General features: G+C 38.2%; 1 protein-coding gene across 2 annotated transcripts; it reads right to left on the minus strand.

Moving 5' to 3' along the window:
* Window positions 1-742: 742 nt before the first annotated feature.
* EFCAB12 (EF-hand calcium binding domain 12) lies at window positions 743-19,084 on the minus strand. Of its 2 annotated transcripts, XM_087954642.1 has the most exons (11): window positions 18,946-19,084; window positions 17,700-17,855; window positions 15,963-16,464; window positions 14,391-14,576; window positions 11,939-12,092; window positions 11,182-11,396; window positions 9,657-9,870; window positions 7,407-7,542; window positions 4,683-4,769; window positions 2,796-2,903; window positions 743-1,137 (listed from the first exon to the last, which is right to left on the minus strand). In XM_087954642.1, exons 2-11 carry the CDS (start codon window positions 17,816-17,818, stop codon window positions 879-881), a joined length of 1,980 nt encoding a protein of 659 aa, XP_087810768.1. In that variant the 5' UTR covers window positions 17,819-17,855; window positions 18,946-19,084; the 3' UTR covers window positions 743-878. The 2 variants fall into 2 exon arrangements, with proteins under 2 accessions (XP_087810768.1, XP_026534359.1); XM_026678574.2 differs by lacking the exon at window positions 18,946-19,084 and having other exon boundaries at window positions 17,700-17,940.
* Between the last annotated feature and the right edge of the window lie 59 nt (window positions 19,085-19,143).

Raw genomic sequence — 19,143 nt, forward strand, 5'->3', positions numbered from 1 at the left:
TGAAACAATAAAGCCTTGCTAGTGGTCGCCTAATATAAGGGCTCAAAGAATATCAGACACTTCCTAAATGCAATTTTGTAATCCTCCAAATGGTAGCTTGAGAAAACCCTTTATACTGCAGAGGATTTCCATTTCTACAGTGCAGTATATTGTATGTAGATACTACAGGACGAGATAAAAACTGACCATCTTCCATCTCCACCAGAAAAGGTTATGATGGGAGGTGTTCATTTTAGGAAAAGAATAAATGGAGGACAGTATATGACATAGGTTGATAAAACTATCTGCAGTGTAGGAAGATTATAAAGAAGGGAATTTCCTCCTTCTTGTGAAGGGGGAAACCAGGGCAGCTTGGGGGTTGGGGGGGGGGGGGGGGGGTGTTGGTGTTTTTTTTTTTTGTTGTGGGGGGGGGGGGGGGGGGGGGGGGGTTGGGGAGGAAAAGGGGGGGTTTTTTTTTTTTTTTTTTTTTTTTTGGGGGTTTTTTTTTTTTTAGAGGGTTTTTGTTTTCTTCAGAGGGGGGGGGGCAACCTAGAGTCTGTTTGACTGTCAAAGCTAATGGGCACCGTAATCTCATTTTAGAACGCTACCAATTTCCCATCCGTTGAAAAAATTGCATATTTCCTGTTTTGTGTACCTCTCTCTGTTTCTAAGGAGGGAATAGAAGCAAACCTGTTTCCCAAAAAACCCAGACATCCAAACCTTTCATTGAAAATCAGTAGCATGGTCATTCACACAACACACTTAAACTATATACAAATTGATTGTTTGAAAGCCCCTTTCACTAAGCCATAATTTTGTCATATTGTGTATATATAGGACTATGACCCTCTATTAGTCCAATGGAGCAGCTTTCTTGGTCAAGTTCTTCAGAAAGGCCATCAAATGTAATAGTTATGTTTGCGAGTTTCTGGATCCCCTAAGGTCATGTACCCCTTGTTGTTGACTGGCCAGTTGCGACGTGGAACGTTAATACCAGGATTGACCGGGCGTGTGTGAGAGACACAACTGAACAGAACTTCACTTCTATCCTCTCTTGGTTCAAGTAGATACAAGTGCAGCTTATCAAGGAGATGCCCCGGCCAGAAATTATTAGGGTTGGTCAAGGGATTCAGGTAGTAATACATTCTCCTCAGTTCTCTGCAAGCAAATAATATAATCATGAAACAATATACCGAAAAAATAAGGTGGAGATTTAATAAACTGAAAATTTGTCATTTTGCCAAAAACCAAAAGAAAAATCTAGGGTTTGAACATAAGCTGCGATGTGTCTTTGATTCCAAATTTGCCAGAATGCCACTATGCAGTGCAAGCAGTGGTTTAGGTTTAATATGCTGTGTCAATGCAATTAATATGAAATTCCTATAGTTGCACAAATAAAAAAATAAAGGGAAACTGACAATTTAACTTACATTTGTCACCTTAATGAGAATAAATCCTAATTCAAAATAAAAATAAAGTACTGTAACTTAAACCTTAGGTGCAAACTAAAAGGCTTGGGCCCAGCTAATCTGCAACACTGCCTCCTGCTGGAACTCACTTGCATCTGCATTTATTATGTATCCTGAGAAATTTGATGGCTAAAGCAGAAACTGCTCGAAACTGACTTGAAAAAATAAGCACATTTTAAAGCCAACTAAATTTTAATTTAAAAATATAAACTAAGAAAATGTAAAAAATATTTTCCTTTTATGAACTGTAAGTAACAGTAGGCAATTCTTTGCATGTATGGATTGATTAGGACAGGGACTCAACTTCTACCAGTAGTAAAATAAACAGATTTACATTTGTTTTTACTATCGTACTATAATTTGGGTGCTACATTTGAATATTTTAAAATTATTTTTGATGTGCATGATTCTAAATAATCATATTTAAATAAATTTCCCCAAATCAGCTTTATCTAGAGGTATACACATCATTTTCCAGAATTCTCCTGCTGGCATGACCATTACTAAAAATTCTGGGAATTCAAAGGCGTCTAGGTTGAGAAAATGTAGGTTAAATACATCAGACTTAATTACTGTCTGTATGCCGTTAAAATATATTGAAAAAAATCCTTTTACCTCTTTCAAGCTCTAGAACTCAGAAATGTTTGTCAGTTGAATCTGACATCTTTGCAGCTTTGTAGCTGATTTATAGATACAGTTTTAAAGATGAGCTGAAACTAATTAAGTTTGGGAGCTTATGAAGATATTAGACAAAAAAGATAAATGTATCAATGGCCAGTAGTTCTGAAAAAATGAATGGGGCCTTTTCTGTGTATTTGGGGGTGGTTTAAGAGCAAAGAGAGGGGAAATTAGCTTTTTTGAATGTTCGTGGATTTGAAATGGTACTATAATTGCCCCGTGACACTAAAGTCAGCTACTCTGCCCCTTAAAATCCACTCTAAATGCTGCAACGCAGGCGGGAGGAAACAAGTCTAGGATTTCTGCTGCAACTGTCAAAGTATTTCAGGGTGTGCAAGCCGGCATTATATACTTGACTTTTAGCATTGCCCACTATGGTTTATGTGATATTAAAAAACAAAACATAATGCTGAAGTCCTCAGGCTCATAATCTTTTGTTTAAAATATTATTTAAAAAGAGAAGGGGGTTGAAAGAAGGAAGCTTAGAAAAAGAAACTGGGGCAGGGGGGGAGGAAGAAAGAATTAATAAAAGTTATGAACGAAGAACAGGAAGAAAGCGAATTATCAGGTGAACAAGGAGAATCAAGAATTTCTAACAATCCCTACGCCAACTTCTAGATGATGTAGATCTTTAATGCTGAGCTCAATGAAAGAAATGTAAAGCCATACCTTTCCATGTATTTTTTTGTAAACTCATCTAGACCCTCAGGCAAATTCTCATCAAGAAATTTCTCATTCCAAATATCCGATGGGGGATATATTCTTTTGGAGTGTTTACTGCAAAGCGTAAAGAATTTCAATTTAGAATCAAACAGTATTAAAAAAAAAAGTTGGCCAGCTGGATGGCAAAAAAGAAAAGAAAGAAATGCTATACTGTAGAGCAGGGGTGTCCAACCTTGGCAACTTTAAGACTTGTGGACTTCAACTCCCAGAATTCCTCAGCCAGCTTTGCTGGCTGAGGAATTCTGGGAGTTGAAGTCCACAAGTCTTAAAGTTGCCAAGATTGGACACCCCTGCTGTAGAGTGTATATTGATGAATGAAAATAACAGGTTAGCCCAGTATTCTTTAACCTCAGCAACTTTTAAGATATGTGGACTTCAACTCCAAGCTGCCTGGGGAATTTGGTAGTTGAAGTCCAACATTAAAATTGCTGAGGGCAAAGAACAATGGGATAAAATTATATCCTCTGCTCTCAACATAAAGTCTCGGCTAAGCTACCATTATGGTCAATTATTTGCTGTCCTCCTTCAGCAAAAACTACTCCTAATTTTCTCTCCATCTGTAAGAGAAGAGGTGCAGAAGGGCACCTTTGTATGGCCAGCTGTCAAGGTAGGACAGCATCAAAATAAGACTCCCTCTAGAAGGGAGTTCTGCACATTTATATTCACATTCATTCACAGATTGATAGTACACAGAAATCTAAATAGCCTTTGAGAGTACATAGCATCTAAATACACCCCAAAGAATCAGATATATCTTTGCTGTGATAGATAACTTTGCCTAATCTACAAATAAATTGCATAAATGCATTTTATTGTTTTCGGCCTCATGCCATGCATCCCTCAATTTGAGATTACTAATCCAACATAGATTTCAAGTAATTCAATTGGAATTTTGCTGAAAGTTCCAATATAGCATTCCTAAAAGCTTGCCAACATTACAATTCTTTTAGCAAACTATCCAACTCTGGATTAGCACAAAACCTCTGGAAACTGAAAACAAAATTTTAGGATAATTCTGTAATATCAGAGTACATTCCTAATTCTGTGTCTTGTCCACTGAAAACAAATACTCAGTTCAATCCTATTGCAGAAATTTTGCTGAGCTCATGGCAAAGAAATATTCCATAAGAAGATGTATGCATCTATTATTCCTATGGCAAAATACTTTACCAATAGCATGCAGGATTATACAGAATAATATTGATTTACAACAAAAATCAATGTTATGTGGTAGGCGAGCAGAAGTCCAAGAAAAAAAAGATAATCATTTTGACAAGCAAAAACACAAAAATCAGTTTTGCAGAATGGCTAAATCAAATCAAATACAGGTAGTCTTTGGTTTACGCCTGTAATTGAGCCCAGAATTATGGTTGTAAATTGTTGCAGTTATAAGTCTAGGAATCCTGGGACAAGATGTGAAGTTACAACCATTTTTTACCACAGTTGTTAAGTGAATGCAGTGGCTGTTAAGCAAATTCATTTTTCCCCCAAAGTGTTTTTTGCTGGAAACTGGAGCATTGTAAACTGGCAAAAAAAAAAAGTTGCGAATTGCGTTCATGTGACTGGGGACGCTGCGACCAGCCACAATGGTGAAACAGCTGCCGGCTGCCCAAAATATGATCATGTGACCTGTGGCTAATGTAGCCATTGTAACTCCAAAAATGGATTGTAAATTATTTGAAGGGGAGATTTCTTGTAATTTCAAATGGACATTAAGCGAACAGTTGTAAATTGTGGCCTATCTAAATGGAAGGGAAATGACAGTGCTTGTGGATACTGAAGCTCCATTTTTCCAAAAGCTTTTTAGATAATTCCGTTCTACTGAATACATACCTCATCAGTTTCTTAAATTCCCTAAATGACTTCCAGCGGCAGGCCCGAGGCGGCTTTTTGACTGTTTTCTTAATTGGTTTTGGCTTTCTAGAAGAAATAAACAAAAAAAGGTGAACAGAAATTGAGAGATTAGGATCAGACCAGTCTTCCCCACACTGAAGTTTCTTCAATGTGTTAGAACAGGGGTCTCCAACCTTGGCAACTTTAAGACTTGTGGACTTCAACTCCCAGAATTCCTCATCCAGCAAAGCTGACTGTGTTAGAGTATATAACTCATAATTTTTTATCCCAAAGGTGCTTTTTCAAGAGGCAATTGGACTTTCTTGTTTTTCATTTTGCTTCTCATTGAAGAATCCAAGGAACTGAAGAAGCTTCTTGGATGAGAAGCGAAATGCCTTCAAAGAAAAACAAGAAAGTCCACACGTCTCTTGAAAGCACCTTTGGGACAACCACGTCCTGAATGCCTGAGAATCTTCACAGAGTAGACATTCCCAAATTTTTAGATATTAACGGGGAAGAAGGCATTATAATATGCTCAGGAAAACTGGGTTGGGATCACTTGTTCATGTGCCTGTAACATTTACACTAAAGTAGAGCGGATAAGAAAAAGCAAAAAGATGTATATATGAATGCACAATCCTTTTTTTAAAAAAATAGCAACAGCACACAATGTTCCGTGTTATGAAAAGTTATCACCAGACGCAAGGAAACCAAATCTGTAAAGGTGAATGCTCTGCATGTTCTCTTAAGCAGATTTAGCCCTGCATTATGGTTCTACAGTGGCCAGCCAGCTGTCTCTAGGGAAACATACGCACAAGGCATAATATGTAGCAGCCAGTCCTGATTTATTCCCACTATACTGTTTTCAGAAGAACTCTGCCTCTGAACATTGTGGTTTATTCAATTATCTACCTTCATCTATAAAAGTTTTTTCATGTTACAGCTAGAACCTAGCTGGATCAAAGGTTGATTAATGGAAGTTGAGGGAGCAACCAATTAAGCATTAATGTGTTGGCCACTTGGGAATTGGCACTGATGTATTAGTAGGACTGCTTTGTCTACCCAGAATTGGAAAAAGTTCCGAGAAGAGCAGCTAAGATGACCAAAGGCCTGGAGACTAAAACATACAAAGAATGGCTGCAGGACTCGGGTTTGGCTAGTCTAAAGAAAAGAAGAATTAGGGGTGACATGATAGCAGTATTCCAGTATTTGAGGGGCTGCCACAAAGAAGAGGGGGCCAAATTATTCCACAAAGCACCAGAGGGCAGGACAAGAAACAATGGTTGGAAACTAATCAAAGAGAAAAGCAACCTGGAATTAAGGATAAATTTCCTAACCCTGAGGACAATTAATCAGTGGAACAGCTTGCCTTCAGAAATCATGGGTGCTCCATCACTGGATGTTTTTAAGAAGAGTCTAGACAGACACCTAACCTAAAATTGTATAGGTTCTCCTGCTTGAGTAGGGGGCTGGACTAGAAAACCTCCAAGATCCCTTCCAGCTCATTCTATTCTATTCTAATTGTAGCACCCAATTCACATCCTGGGAGAAACCACTTAAGGGCCCTATAATTGCTAATGTGGGGAGGACCAACAGTTGCAGATGCTGGATTTTTTTTTTTATGGCTGTGCCAATGTTGCGGAAGTGCTTCCCAACTGACATCAATTAGGCCTTCTGAAAATTGTTAGTGATCAATTATTTCAGAGAATCTATGGTGACAATTACGCCAATGTGAGGTTGGAGGTCCTTAGTGTTATTTTATAGTAGTGTTGATTTATGCATATTTTTATAGTGAATTTTTCGTGGCATTAATATGAATTGTCTACAGTTCATCAGATAGTGATGGGTACATAAATTAGCATCCCTTCTGCCCAATGAATTGCAGTGTCATAAAAGAGCAGCAATTATTTTACACAGGTGAGGTAGCTGAAGTCCCCAAGATATTGCTGGATTATAATCCCCAACATCTTTTACCACTGTCAAAACTGGGAAAAATTACTGGGAGTTGTAGTTAAAACCAGGACAGAACTTGTTCTTTCTGACAGTGAAAATGTATATCTTTTTTTATTTGGCCTGAGGGCTGCCTTTGGTTTTTAAAAAGTGTGTGTTCTCCTTCTGTCCTATTGAAGTTATAGTTTCATGACAAATTCTGGATTTTGAGGAGCTTATTGAAAGCTTTGAAGGAGCCACATAACACCTCAGGGTCCCTATCTTCAGAGACATTTGCTCTATGTTAGGTTCGTATGAAACTTAAATAAATGCGGATTAGGATTTGGAGCTTTTAAAATAAAAAAAGCACTAACACGAAGAGGAAAACCTAAAGAAAAAAAAATGCTGTTGGTTTACTGTTATAGAGTAAGTTTGCAGCTAAGTAAAAGCAAACCCCATCATTCTTCCAGTTCTGCTAATTTATGCTAGTGTAGAATGTTCTCAGTGGTAACATGTGTACCAAATATACTTGTGACACCATAGTTTCAGATTATCCAAAAATTAGTTACTGACTAGTTCACAATAAGCATACTTGTTTGCCTACATATATGTACCCAACTAGAAGATAATTACTGCAATAAGAGGATAATCCAGGGTATATTTCTGCTCTTCAAAATAGCAGATTAAACAGACAAACAAACTCTGGTTTTAACGGTGATATGATAGACCAAGAATTTGTGTGAATGTGTATGCTGGTTAATTCATCTCTGTATATGCATAATGAATTAAACAAACCTTTCCTCCTTGGAGGAGCTGTCCGCATCAGATGATTGCCCCAGATAAACAGAATTGTCAATATATCCCCCTGGCTGCCTCAACTTCCGGGTGTCCTTTCCGAGTTTCAGGAGCCTGTCTCCTGCGTACAGCAGACCTAGGGTACACAGTGGTTGTTGTTGTTTTAAAGAACACATGTAACATACTACGCAGACTAGTAGTTGTGGACCTCAATCTTTTATGACAGTCTCAGAGCAGAATTAAAAATTAAAACATTAATATAAAACAGAACAGAACAAGATATAATACTATATAAATGTCAGCGGTGAGATCATCGATGGGTGGCCAAAGTCACCTAATTTTACAGAAAGTGTAGCAGAATTTAGCTATGTTCCAGGTGACTATCATACTGATCCAATAGTAACACCTATTTGTAAAAGAGATCAGAATTCCCCAGTATTTTATCTGGTGCCGAGTTATGAGCCTGTGAATCCTCATAGAGGGTACAACATAAGGAAACATGAGCTGTCATTTCAATGGCTCCTTGCCCACACGGGCACAATATCAGCTCATATACGGGATAAGCTGTGGAATGTTCGTCTGAATAATTTTCCTCTACTGAATTTACAAAAGAGACTTGTTAAAGCTTTGAAGAATGTTTTGAGAAGGGAGAAAGAAAAAAGAAAAGAAATCAAGTTTTAGGTTATTATTTGAAGTGACTAAAGATTGAGATTGTTAGCAGTAAAAGGAAGGAATATAAAGTTAGTTTATTGATCAAGGTTAAAATAGATGTGTTGTTTTCTCCGATAACCCTGACTGTACTTTTGCTGCCCCCAGGACTGAAATGATGAGGCTTTAATGATTTGTTTATAAATAAGAGATGGGATATGGGTAGAAGAGACCATTTGTTGCTTTTTAAGAGGAGATAAGTTACTAAAATAGTTTATAGGAGCCTTTCTTTTTTCTATTTAATTTGCATTAGTTTTGTTTTCATTGTAATGTTTAATAAAATGTACTATAAAATAGAAGCGAGATGAAACTCTATTCTCCTGCTACGTTGCATAACTTGTTACAGCTACATTAGACTTCTAAGCTACTTGTTTTCTAAGAGCAGCAATCACTGTTTCTAAACAACAGTTCAGACTAGTAGCTGGATTCACAATGGCCCAGGAAAATCACCTGTGCAGACCAATGGATCATTCTAAAGTTTACAGACAGCATCAATTGCAAACTATATTTTTTTCCATGATTTTATCAGTTAGCACATTTTATGGCAGGAAGATTCTTTAAAAATGATGGAGCAGAATAATGTCTATATGTAATTGACAATCTGCCGTATGGGTCACACATTTATTCTTTGTTATATGAAAGTTGGGAAGTTGGGTAACTTGTTGGTCCTCACTAAGGAAATGAGCCTGAGACAGCAGCTTTAACTCAGAGTTTGAGACAAGATCACAAAACAGAACCCTGATATAGTGTTATACACAAGCCAAGGTGGAACTACAGAAATCTAAAGAAATGCAAAAAATATCTGACGGAGTTCAACATGCGCTATTTTCTTACCAGTGTCCTTTGAATTAACAAACCTTTCTTAAATTTTTCTTAGATATTAGGCTAGTAGGAACTGCCCATGTTCTGGAACCTGCCTTTGAAATGGTAAGGATTAAAAAAATATTTTTATTTTAATTCTGTCAGAGTATATTCATGAACTGGAATAGAGCTTAGTAAGAAAGTCAGCCAAGGAATAGGCATGGCAACAGACCAGCCAGCGGGAGCTGAATTGGAAAAGTTAAACTACAAGTAGCCTGGGTGAGGCTCTAGTCTCTGAATTCTAGTGCTCTGAATTGTGAAGCTGTTGCTTGTGTTTTTGCTTGCAACCTTCTCCACGTTGGAAGAATCTATTATTGGTATTGAACATTTTATTCATTTATTATGTATATAAAGAAGTTAAGGAATCCTGCTGAATCTGTGTGTGTTTTCTGGATTTGAATTTCTGCTGCAAAATCTAACAAATTCACAGTCCTGCACGGAGCTATTCAACACAATCTTTAACATCCTTGTTTAGAAACGTCATGAAATTTAATTGAACCCGATTTCTAAGTGCTATTACAACACTACTAGACCCATTTCCCTAAATTTAGAAATATAGCCTTCCACTTAACATTTTTGTCTGCTAGTGGCTTCTATCCTGAATCTATAAAGCTGGAACACGAAGTTAAATTTGGACTGCCTGATATAAGGCACTCCTAACTGTTTGGTTTTTTTCCATACCTCTTTTTAGTGCTCTTTCTGAAATTGGAATTCCATATTTTTTGCAAAGCTTGATACACTGACAGTAGACATAGTGGCATGCCAGTCGGTGCTGGTCCACTAATTCTCCCATTTCACCCTCTAGGGAGCTTGGCAAGCAGTGACTATCGACAACTGGGTCTCCAGACCTCACTAGTCTGCACTGTTCTGCAAAGTCTAATGGAGTTGTCTTCCTCTGTTAAAATAAGACAGGGTTTCTGTTATAAAGCAATATTATTGTGCAATAAATCTTATACTGCTAAAGTTGTAACATAGTGGGGAATGAATTAAAAAGACACAGACGTTTTTTTGTCCTTCCACAAGAAAAAAACTCAGCTCTCTGTTGTAAACCTTTACTGAAAATGGATTGAAAAATGTTTTTGCAAAATGTGTGAACTGGGGACGCTTGCTACATAGTAATAATAATGACTTTGCACCAACTGCAACTAAGCAATCAATTCTTAATGTCAAAGTCAAATTCCAGTTTATAAAATCTCTGCCTTACTGCAAAGGGAAGCTTCAGAGGGCATACCCATTATCACAAATATTGTAGTTCAGAGGGAATCAGTACTTCCATCTGCCATTTCTGCATTTTATACTGAACAGGTGTCTAGTGTTAAAGCTGTATTCTTACCATTGTCCCAGGGGAGGAGGAAGATATGTTAGAAATGTTTGCCTTGAGTTATTTGTAAAAATGATAAATAAGTAAAAATAAACATCACCCATTATTCAGGAGGTAAGTCAGGGTGCCTGTTAGCATCAGGGAAAAGTGGCAATAGACAGTATAGAGACGGGCAATAGGGAGAGCAGGTTCATAAATGTATGGTTTTTAACCAGCTCAGCCAGCTTTAACTCAGCAATGGGAAAACCCATTACATCATCTAACCTGATTGAAAATAGGAAAACTGCTGTTCAAGATTCAGGGAAGGTGTTACTCCTCTACTAGAAAGATGATAGGATTAGCCAGCAATTACATATGCTGGACTCTTCCAGAGAGGTAGAGCTATTTCTGTTGCCTACATTTAAGTGAACGCTGATAGGGAACTACTTTGGCAGTCATCCCTGTGAATGCTGCCCACATTGGGCTTTTTTACTTTTTTACCCTTCTCTGTTGCTGTTTCTTTCCCTTACATTTCAAGAGCCCTGGTGGCACAGTGGTCAGAATTGTAGGCTAACTCTGCCCACTGCCAGTTCGATCCTGACTGGCTCAGAGTTGACTCCTCCTTCCATCTTTCCGAGGTTGGAAAAATGAGGACCCAGATTGTTGGGGGCAATATGCTGACTTTCTAAACTGCTTAAAGTGGGCTGCAAAGCAGTATGAAGTGGTATATAAGTCTAACTGCTATTGCTATTTGTTGAAACATTTAGTGATTTATCTGAAGTACTATAAAATGAAATGGCCTTCTCCCTATAATTCATCCTTACTTTATGCAATCTGTTAGTAGTCAGTTCCCATAATCCAAAGCAAATGATTCTAGGGTACAGTCAGACCACAAAAATACAGTACCTTTAGCCGCCGTCTGGTTTCCTTGTATCTCTTCCCAACTATTTCCATTTGGCTATAAGTTAAGTGCCTGCGATCTGGCTCAGTGTTGATGGGAGGAACTTGCAAATGGTTTGACTTAGGTTCACAAGTTACCTGAGAAGATATACTGGACTTGGCAGGAGGAATTATATCTCCTTTTGCAGTGATGGATGAAGATGTTGCCACAGGCAACAGCTCTTTAGCATTGTTATTAAAACAAAGGAAAGAAAGCAGAAAATAGATTATAAAGACAATATTTCTTCCTCATCTACTCCCCACTCCCAGCAATTATTGAGCTGTTTTATCATGCTGGCTTCTACTTAGTTCAGGAAATACCTTCTCAGAAATTAGAAAAATGTCCTGTCTTACATTCAACAGTTGGTATTCACAATATTTACTAATCTGTTTTAAATATCTATTAAGGTAACCAAAATAATTAATACGTACTGTATATATGACTGTTGCTTATTTCTGTACATATATTAAATTGCCAAACTACAGCCAACTTATAGCCAATACACATATAGTATTCTGTCACTAATTGTAATGTCAATTTTTCTTTTGCTATCCTTCAAATATATTGGGATTACAGTCTAGAATTTCCAAATACAGTACCTTCAAAAAAAAACCTTAGTTGTTTATGATGCCATCAACAACTAAATCTGTAAGTTATCACTAATCAAAGTTATCAGAAACTTAAAAATATTCAATCAACTGTATTGATTTGGTTCCTTGTTACCTTGCTTTGGCTGTTTCCAGTTCTCCTTCATATTATCTAGCCATAATCTTTGACATTCAGCTAAGTCAGCCCCAGTTATAATATGTCCTTTCTTTGAAACGGTGAGAAAGACAATGATTTCTTCTAAGTCACTTTTACTGATAGGCACCTTTGTCTGGAAACAAACAGAGAATAAAAATTGCACTTAGGTCTGGGACTTGACATGATATAAAAATCCAAGAGGAAACAGCTATTTCAAAGAGAACAATTTCTCAACATTGAGATATAAACAAATCATGGCCCACTTTCAATTATTACTATGTGCACAGGCCTTCATTTAATATGTGCATAGAAACAGAATGTGCAATTTTCTATGAGAAATCATGCAATCCAATAATTGTAATACAAGCAATGTGCACCTTGAACACCAGCAAATTGCAAACTGGTGATGCTCATGTGATTCTGTTCATTAAAAATGTCACGAAGCAGTTGGAATTCTTTCTTTTTACTAGCACTTCTGTGCTGTATTTGCACAAACAGATACTCTCATTCAGTTAGGGATATGTGAATGGAAATGGCTTTCATATAATATGCTTCTAAAGAATTAGGGTATATAAATATTTGTTTAAATATAATGTAAGTCAACCATACATGACAAGAATCTAAAATGTTATAGCAAAAGCCTGGTTAACAATTATGGTCCCAAGTATTAAGATTTCAGCTTCATTTTTTTTCATCAGACTTTACTGTCCTCATATATTTATTTTTGCTCTTAATCTAACATACTCCAGAACAAACTTTACGAGATTAATAATTAAATTAATAAAATCCTCTAGTCATGGAAAACAACTCTATGCTTCTCTAAACAAACTTTTTAGGACATTTTAGGTTTTCCATATATATGTAATCACTTAGTGTATTTATAAACTATGAATTTTGGTGTAGTGGTTAAGATGCTGGCCTAGAAAACAGGTGACTCTTGCCTTAGGCATGAAAGCCGGCTGGGTGACTTTGGACCTATCACTCTCTCTAAGCTCTGATATACTCACTATGTCAGTCTTAAAGGAAATCAGCCTGATTTGGGGTTGATTTGGAAGGACAGATACTGAAGCTGAAGCTCAAATACTTTGGCCACCTAATGAGAAGAGAGGACTCATTGGAAAAGACCCTGATGTTGGGAAAGATGGAAGGCAAAAGGAGAAGGGGGTGAGATGGTTAGATAGTGTCATTGATTCAATAAACAGAATTAGGGCAAGCTCCAGGAGAGAGCCTGTCATGCTATGGTCCAGCCTGTCATGCTACGCCATGGAGAGTCGGACATGACTTAGCAGCCAAACAACAACAATACTCATGATGAAACTTTTAAAACTTTCTTCTAAAATGGAAAAAAAAAAAAAAGGAATCACATAACTGAAAATCAGTGGCTTTACTGTTGTATTTTGCCAATGTGATGTGGAATTGCACTCGGGACTGCAAAATAAGGGGGCTGGGGTTGCATGTATCTCATAGGCTTCCCACAACTAGCTTAACATATTTTAATAAATCACAATGGGTGGTATTCAATATGCTAAGCCAAAGTCCCCCTTCCCCTCACTATCTATGGGAAAAAAAACATATTGTCAGTAAAGCTAATGAGCAAATAAAAGCCCTTATTGACCCCATGTGCAATTTTCCCCTATTAAGGCATCAAGAAAGAATCCCTACATTGATGCTTATCTAAGTATGTAATCGTGATGGCCACTGTGATGCAGTGGTTAAGGCACTACTCTAGGCTAGAAATGGGAGACTCTACTCCTGCCTTGACATCCTTGATATCCTTGACATCCTTGAATTACGCCGTCTTCGGTCTGACTTAAACATGGTATATAAAATCATACATTGCAATGTCCTACCTGTCAATGAATACTTCAGCTTCAACCATAACAACACAAGAGCACACAATAGATACAAACTCACAGTTAACCGCACCAAACTTGATTGCAGGAAATACGACTTCAGCAATAGAGTGGTCAATGTCTGGAATACTCTACCCGACTCTGTAGTTTCTTCCCCAAACCCCAAAAACTTTAACCTTAGACTGTCTACTATTGACCTCACCCCTTTCCTAAGAGGCCTGTAGGGGGCGTGCATAAGCGCACCAACGTGCCTACCGTCCCTGTCCTATTGTTTCTCTTATTCTTCTTTTATTTTTCTTATATGTACCCATTTCATGTATTCACAACTATGTATACACTTATACTTATTATCTTGTAAACAATTGGCAAATCAAATAAATAAATAAAATAAATATCAAGCTAGGGGGAGCTTGGCCAGTCACTCTCTTTCAACCCTAGAAGGAAGCAGTGGCAAACCACCTCTAAAATCTTGCCAAGAAAAAACCAGGGACTTGTGTCCAAGCAGTCTTCAGGAGTCAACAGTGACTCAAAAGTCACAAAAATTAACAACTAGGGAGTAGAAGGGTTTTTCCACTTACCTCCTGGATAATTCTAAGGAAATCCACTCTTTTGAACTTCATTGCCCTGCTCCTGTCAGCTTTTTTGAAGAGATCCACAAGCTTGAGTTTTTGCTTATGCAGAAGGTTTTGTAGTGTAATAATAGATGGTGGATATGGAGCCTGAATAAGAGGTATAGTTTTCACAGGTTCAATCTTCGGTGGGATCTGCGGAAGAGACATCCAAACATTTTAAAAGGATTATACTCCACTTTGTTTTGGTGAAGTAGAAATGCAACCTGGTTAGTTCTTCAGTCAATCAACCAACCATCAGCTGTATTGCAAAACACAAGCAGATTGGTGGACATATTACTGAAGGCAAAAAACAAACAGACAACTGGTCTGACATATGTCCTATTTTTAATCTCATTTTGTGGCTTCACTGATTGTATTTGCTGGTCAAATTTATTAATCCAAGGGCTTTGCTAATACTAGAGCAAGAACTCATTTTATAATTGTATTTGTATTTTGCTGCAAAGGAAATAAAAAGCAAGACGGGCTGCTATACATTTCAGGCAGGCAGAACCACAATATGGTAATCCTCACTTAATGACGTTCGCTTAGCAATTGTTTAAAATTATGCCCTCCCCCCACAAATGGTACTTACTACCAAGTTCCAGAGTTTTGATGGCAGCACCCCCTCTCCCCACAGTTCCATGACTGCATTTCGGGCACTTGGCAATGGCCAGTTGCAGTGTTTTGCAGTCACATAATAACAACAATTTACATTTTTGCTAGTTTTTGGCAAAAAAAAAAAAAAAAAAAACCCACCCAAAGGAATGAATAGCCTCATTTTAATACTGTGGCATTCATTTCATTTTACAAAAAAAGTCGTAAAATCGAACTTATGATTGTCATGATTTAGAAATTCTAGACCCCTTTACAGTCATTAACTCGAGGACTACCTGTATATAAACACCAAGTCTATACAAATATATTATATTCTCTTTCAAGACTAAAAATGAAATGTTCCAAAGTCTTTTGACTCAAAAGAGGAAGAAAAGGCTTTAAATCTAGAAAAAGGCAGATGCAAAGGCCTTGATCTGGATTCTGCAAAGACAGATATTCTCTGCATACATGGCTTCTTTCTTGTCTCCAATAACTCATATTATTATACCTTTGCTCCTACTGCTATAAGCATGTTTCTAAATACAAAATTTAGTGCCCATAGTGCTAAAGATTTATTGCTGGGCTTGGTATAAAGCCTGACTGAAATGTGAGGTATAATTTTGACTGAGTTCCTGGGACATTGTAATGATCCATTAGATTTTTTATGCTGTCCCTCCTGTAAAGAGTTTGAGACTCTCTATGTTCTTGCTTTATCCTCACTACAGCTCTCAGACATAGGCTGGACTGAGAAGAGAGACTGGTTGTACAGCTGGTTTATAGTCATCCTCATGAACATCATGGATAACAAGGACTTTTAATTGATGCTCCTCCATTATAGTCCCAAACTCTAATCCACAAGTGGAGCCTTCCAGATGTGGTTGAGAAAGGCCATTCTTGCTGCTGGTTCTGTACCATGACATCATGCTGACTTCCTACTATGCTTACCTTAACACATTGGAGAGCCTGCAATTCGGCTTGAATTTTAGCCTCTTCTCTTTTTTTTTTTATTTTCCTCAGGATGCTTTCTTCTTGCTGAGTGAGAGGCTTCTTTTCAGTCAACCATTCCTCCAGATTTACACAGTCCTCCAACAAATTACGCAGTTGTTTTCGCTCCTTAATCCAAGCTTCCATACTTAGCAGGTCACTCTCCTCAGTGGAAATGCTGTCCTGGGCTTCCGGAGGTGCTGTCAGCTGCTGAACTTTCTCCACTTCACTGGGGACAGGTGGCCAAGGCTTGTGAATACTAGGAGCCACACTGTCCATAGGTGGTGCAATAAGAATACGCCGTCTTGGTTTAGGTGGACCAAATCTATTTGGTCTCAATTTAAGGGAAAAATAGGGATATTCATTTCTCAGTTTATACTGTTTAAAGCAATGGCTTAAAATCCTATCTGAGGCAGATTCTTTAGGAGACTCTTCATTTAAGGTGGGCTCACTTTCAGTGTCACTGAAAAGAAGGAGTCAAAATCATTAATACCACTCATCCAGTCTTTTTAAAAAATAAAATACAACAAAAACATGATAAAATTAAAATACTTAATGGTACATCTAGCAATATTAATTTCTGTAAATATTAATTTTTGTTTTCTTGGGTACAGAAATAAAGTAACATAATCAACCTAAGATTTCAAGATATTTAAAGATATGGATTTGTTCAGAAATTATACAGATGGGATAAAATCTATTTATGAGCTTTCCTTTCTTAAGGGAAAGTGAGGCCACAATGCAAAAGTGATTTTCCGCATATTCCCCCCAATTCAAATGAGAAAGGACAAAGTTTAAACGTGTCAACAAGATTGCATTAAAAATTGCCCAGGTAGAATCCAAAGTGTCTCTCCAGGCAGGGCTGGGATAGAAGCCTCTGAAAGTTCCCGCTCTTGCATTGAACTTGATGGAGCCAAGCATATGAACTGTAGCTGACAGAATGCTTCCAATCTTGATTGGCAGGGCCTGAAAATTCCAATCTCCCACATATGGACAGCATCTGGTTGGGGACACTGCTGTGTAAAGAATTACTAGCCTGGAGATAAGATGGCTTTATTTATTTATATCCCACCTTTATTATTTTCTGCAAATAACTCAAGGTGGCTAAACATATCCAAAACACACCTTCTTCCTCCTATTTTCTCCACAAAAACCACTTTGTGGATCAGGCTGGGCTGAGAGTGACTGGCCCAATGTCACCCAGTTGGGTATCATGGCTAAGGCAGAACTAGAAGTCATAGCCTCCCACTTTCTAGTGCCTTAACTAGACCAAACTGCTTTCCTAAAGAAATTCCCTAGCTCTTAAACCTATTCATTCGACCATTCAGTGCCAAGAAAATAGAGGCAGAACATTTGTCCCAAAGAGGCTTTTCCAAAAGTCGACTGGACTTTCTTGGTTTTGTCCTTGAAAACGTTTCGCTTCTCATGCAAGAAACTTCTTCAGAACTTCGATGAGAAGCGAAACTTTTTCAAGTTAAAAACAAAACAAAACAAGAAAAGTCCAGTTGCTTTTTGGAAAAGCCCCTTTGGGACAACCACGTCCTGGATGATTTGAGAATCTCCCAAGCCATTCTAACTCGTCATCAAGCGACCGTTCCGATTTCTGCAATCACATCGGATAACTCTACTTATTACCCCTGAGAAAACCAAAAGAAAAATCTTTATGAACCGGGAGGCCCCTTGCTGAATTCTACCAACCGGAGAAATGAAGAAATGGAGTTGTAAAGAGATTGCGTTATGTGAGTGGTCCCTGAAATGTCACTCCGGTTTCTCGTGCTTTGTGATAACCAGCTAAGCTGCTCCATTTTGCTCGACATTGCGACGTCCTAGAGCAGAAAACTTCACTGTCGGCGTCTTCGGACCCGTGGTTAAAAAACAAACAAACGCCGTTTTACTGGGCTGTGCGAAAGACAGGAAAAGCCCGCCGTTCTCTGTAATTCTGGAGTCGAGGAAGAAGAGAAAAAAAAGCAGGAGGGAAAAATCCTCGTTCCCTTCGCCAAGCTTTCTTTCTCTCAGCTGAGGTAAAAAATGACCTGACAACGGTTCCCCCGCCCCGCTTAACGCGCCACCATTAGAGCATAAGGCAAAAATTTGTTTTGGTGGGCACCAAGACAACGGGCAGGCAGGCAGGCGGGCGGGCTTGCATGCAGTTGATTGGCGCAGCGGGAGAAGATCGAACGTTGTGTCGCAAAGCCGCGGGGACGCCCGTGTCAATTTCGTGCCGGCCTTTCCCGCCTCGGTGCTCCCGTTCCTTCCATCCCCCCCCTTTTTTTTTAGGGCTGGGACGGGGAGCTAATTAGCAGAACTAGGATAGGCAGTAAATCTTAGCTAGCGTCACGCCTTGACGACCCCCTCCATTCATGACACGCAGCTGGATCTTGAGAGAATAGCCATTTATGACTATGTGTCTATGGCCCTAAATCAAGGTTCGTCTAAAGTTTCTTAACTAAGTTCCAGTGACAGAGGAATAGCTTTCCATGTTGTCTTAAATCATGGCTTGCAAGCCAAAATAGCCGAGTACATATTGTATAATTCGACCCATTGTGTGAACGAAGCTTTTCCTGGTTACTGCCAAACCACTAACCTGCTGAAATGATAAATCACACCTAAAAAAATCAGATACAGCATGAGGTTAAAGAGGTTTAAACTACTTTGTGGTTCAAAATAGTAGTAAATATGAAAAAAATAATACTTGATTAGATACCAAGTAGGAGACTAAAATGAAGACAAAGCTAATTTGGCATTTCATCGGTCCTTCCACCTCTTCAGAAACATCCCTTATTGAATTGATTCTTTTCTTCCACAAGCCAGATTCTAACTAATAAAACCCTGTTTTAAATTCATTGGCATGGCTTCCTATCTTTAACATGATTTGCTGTCAGAAAGCCGATCCTAAAGAGCAACAGATTTGGATGGGGGCTGTCACAATAGTTTAGATTCACACCTTCTCACTGGTTTCTTGATTTTCATTGGTTTTATCACCATCTTCCTGATCCAGTCTGAATGAGAAACAGCAACCAGGAAATCAGTAGAAGAAGCCTCTTTCAGAGGATTGGTTAGGTAACTTGAATTGGAATCTCTAGATGCTTACTAAATTGTAAATTGTACAGAGTCCTGGAGTATTGTGTTCTGATGTATTACA

This window comes from Notechis scutatus, chromosome 2 (genome assembly GCF_049901735.1).
Source record: "Notechis scutatus isolate UNSWTSFEM ecotype Mainland chromosome 2, rNotScu1.2, whole genome shotgun sequence".
Classification (NCBI taxonomy): Eukaryota; Metazoa; Chordata; class Lepidosauria; order Squamata; family Elapidae; genus Notechis; species Notechis scutatus.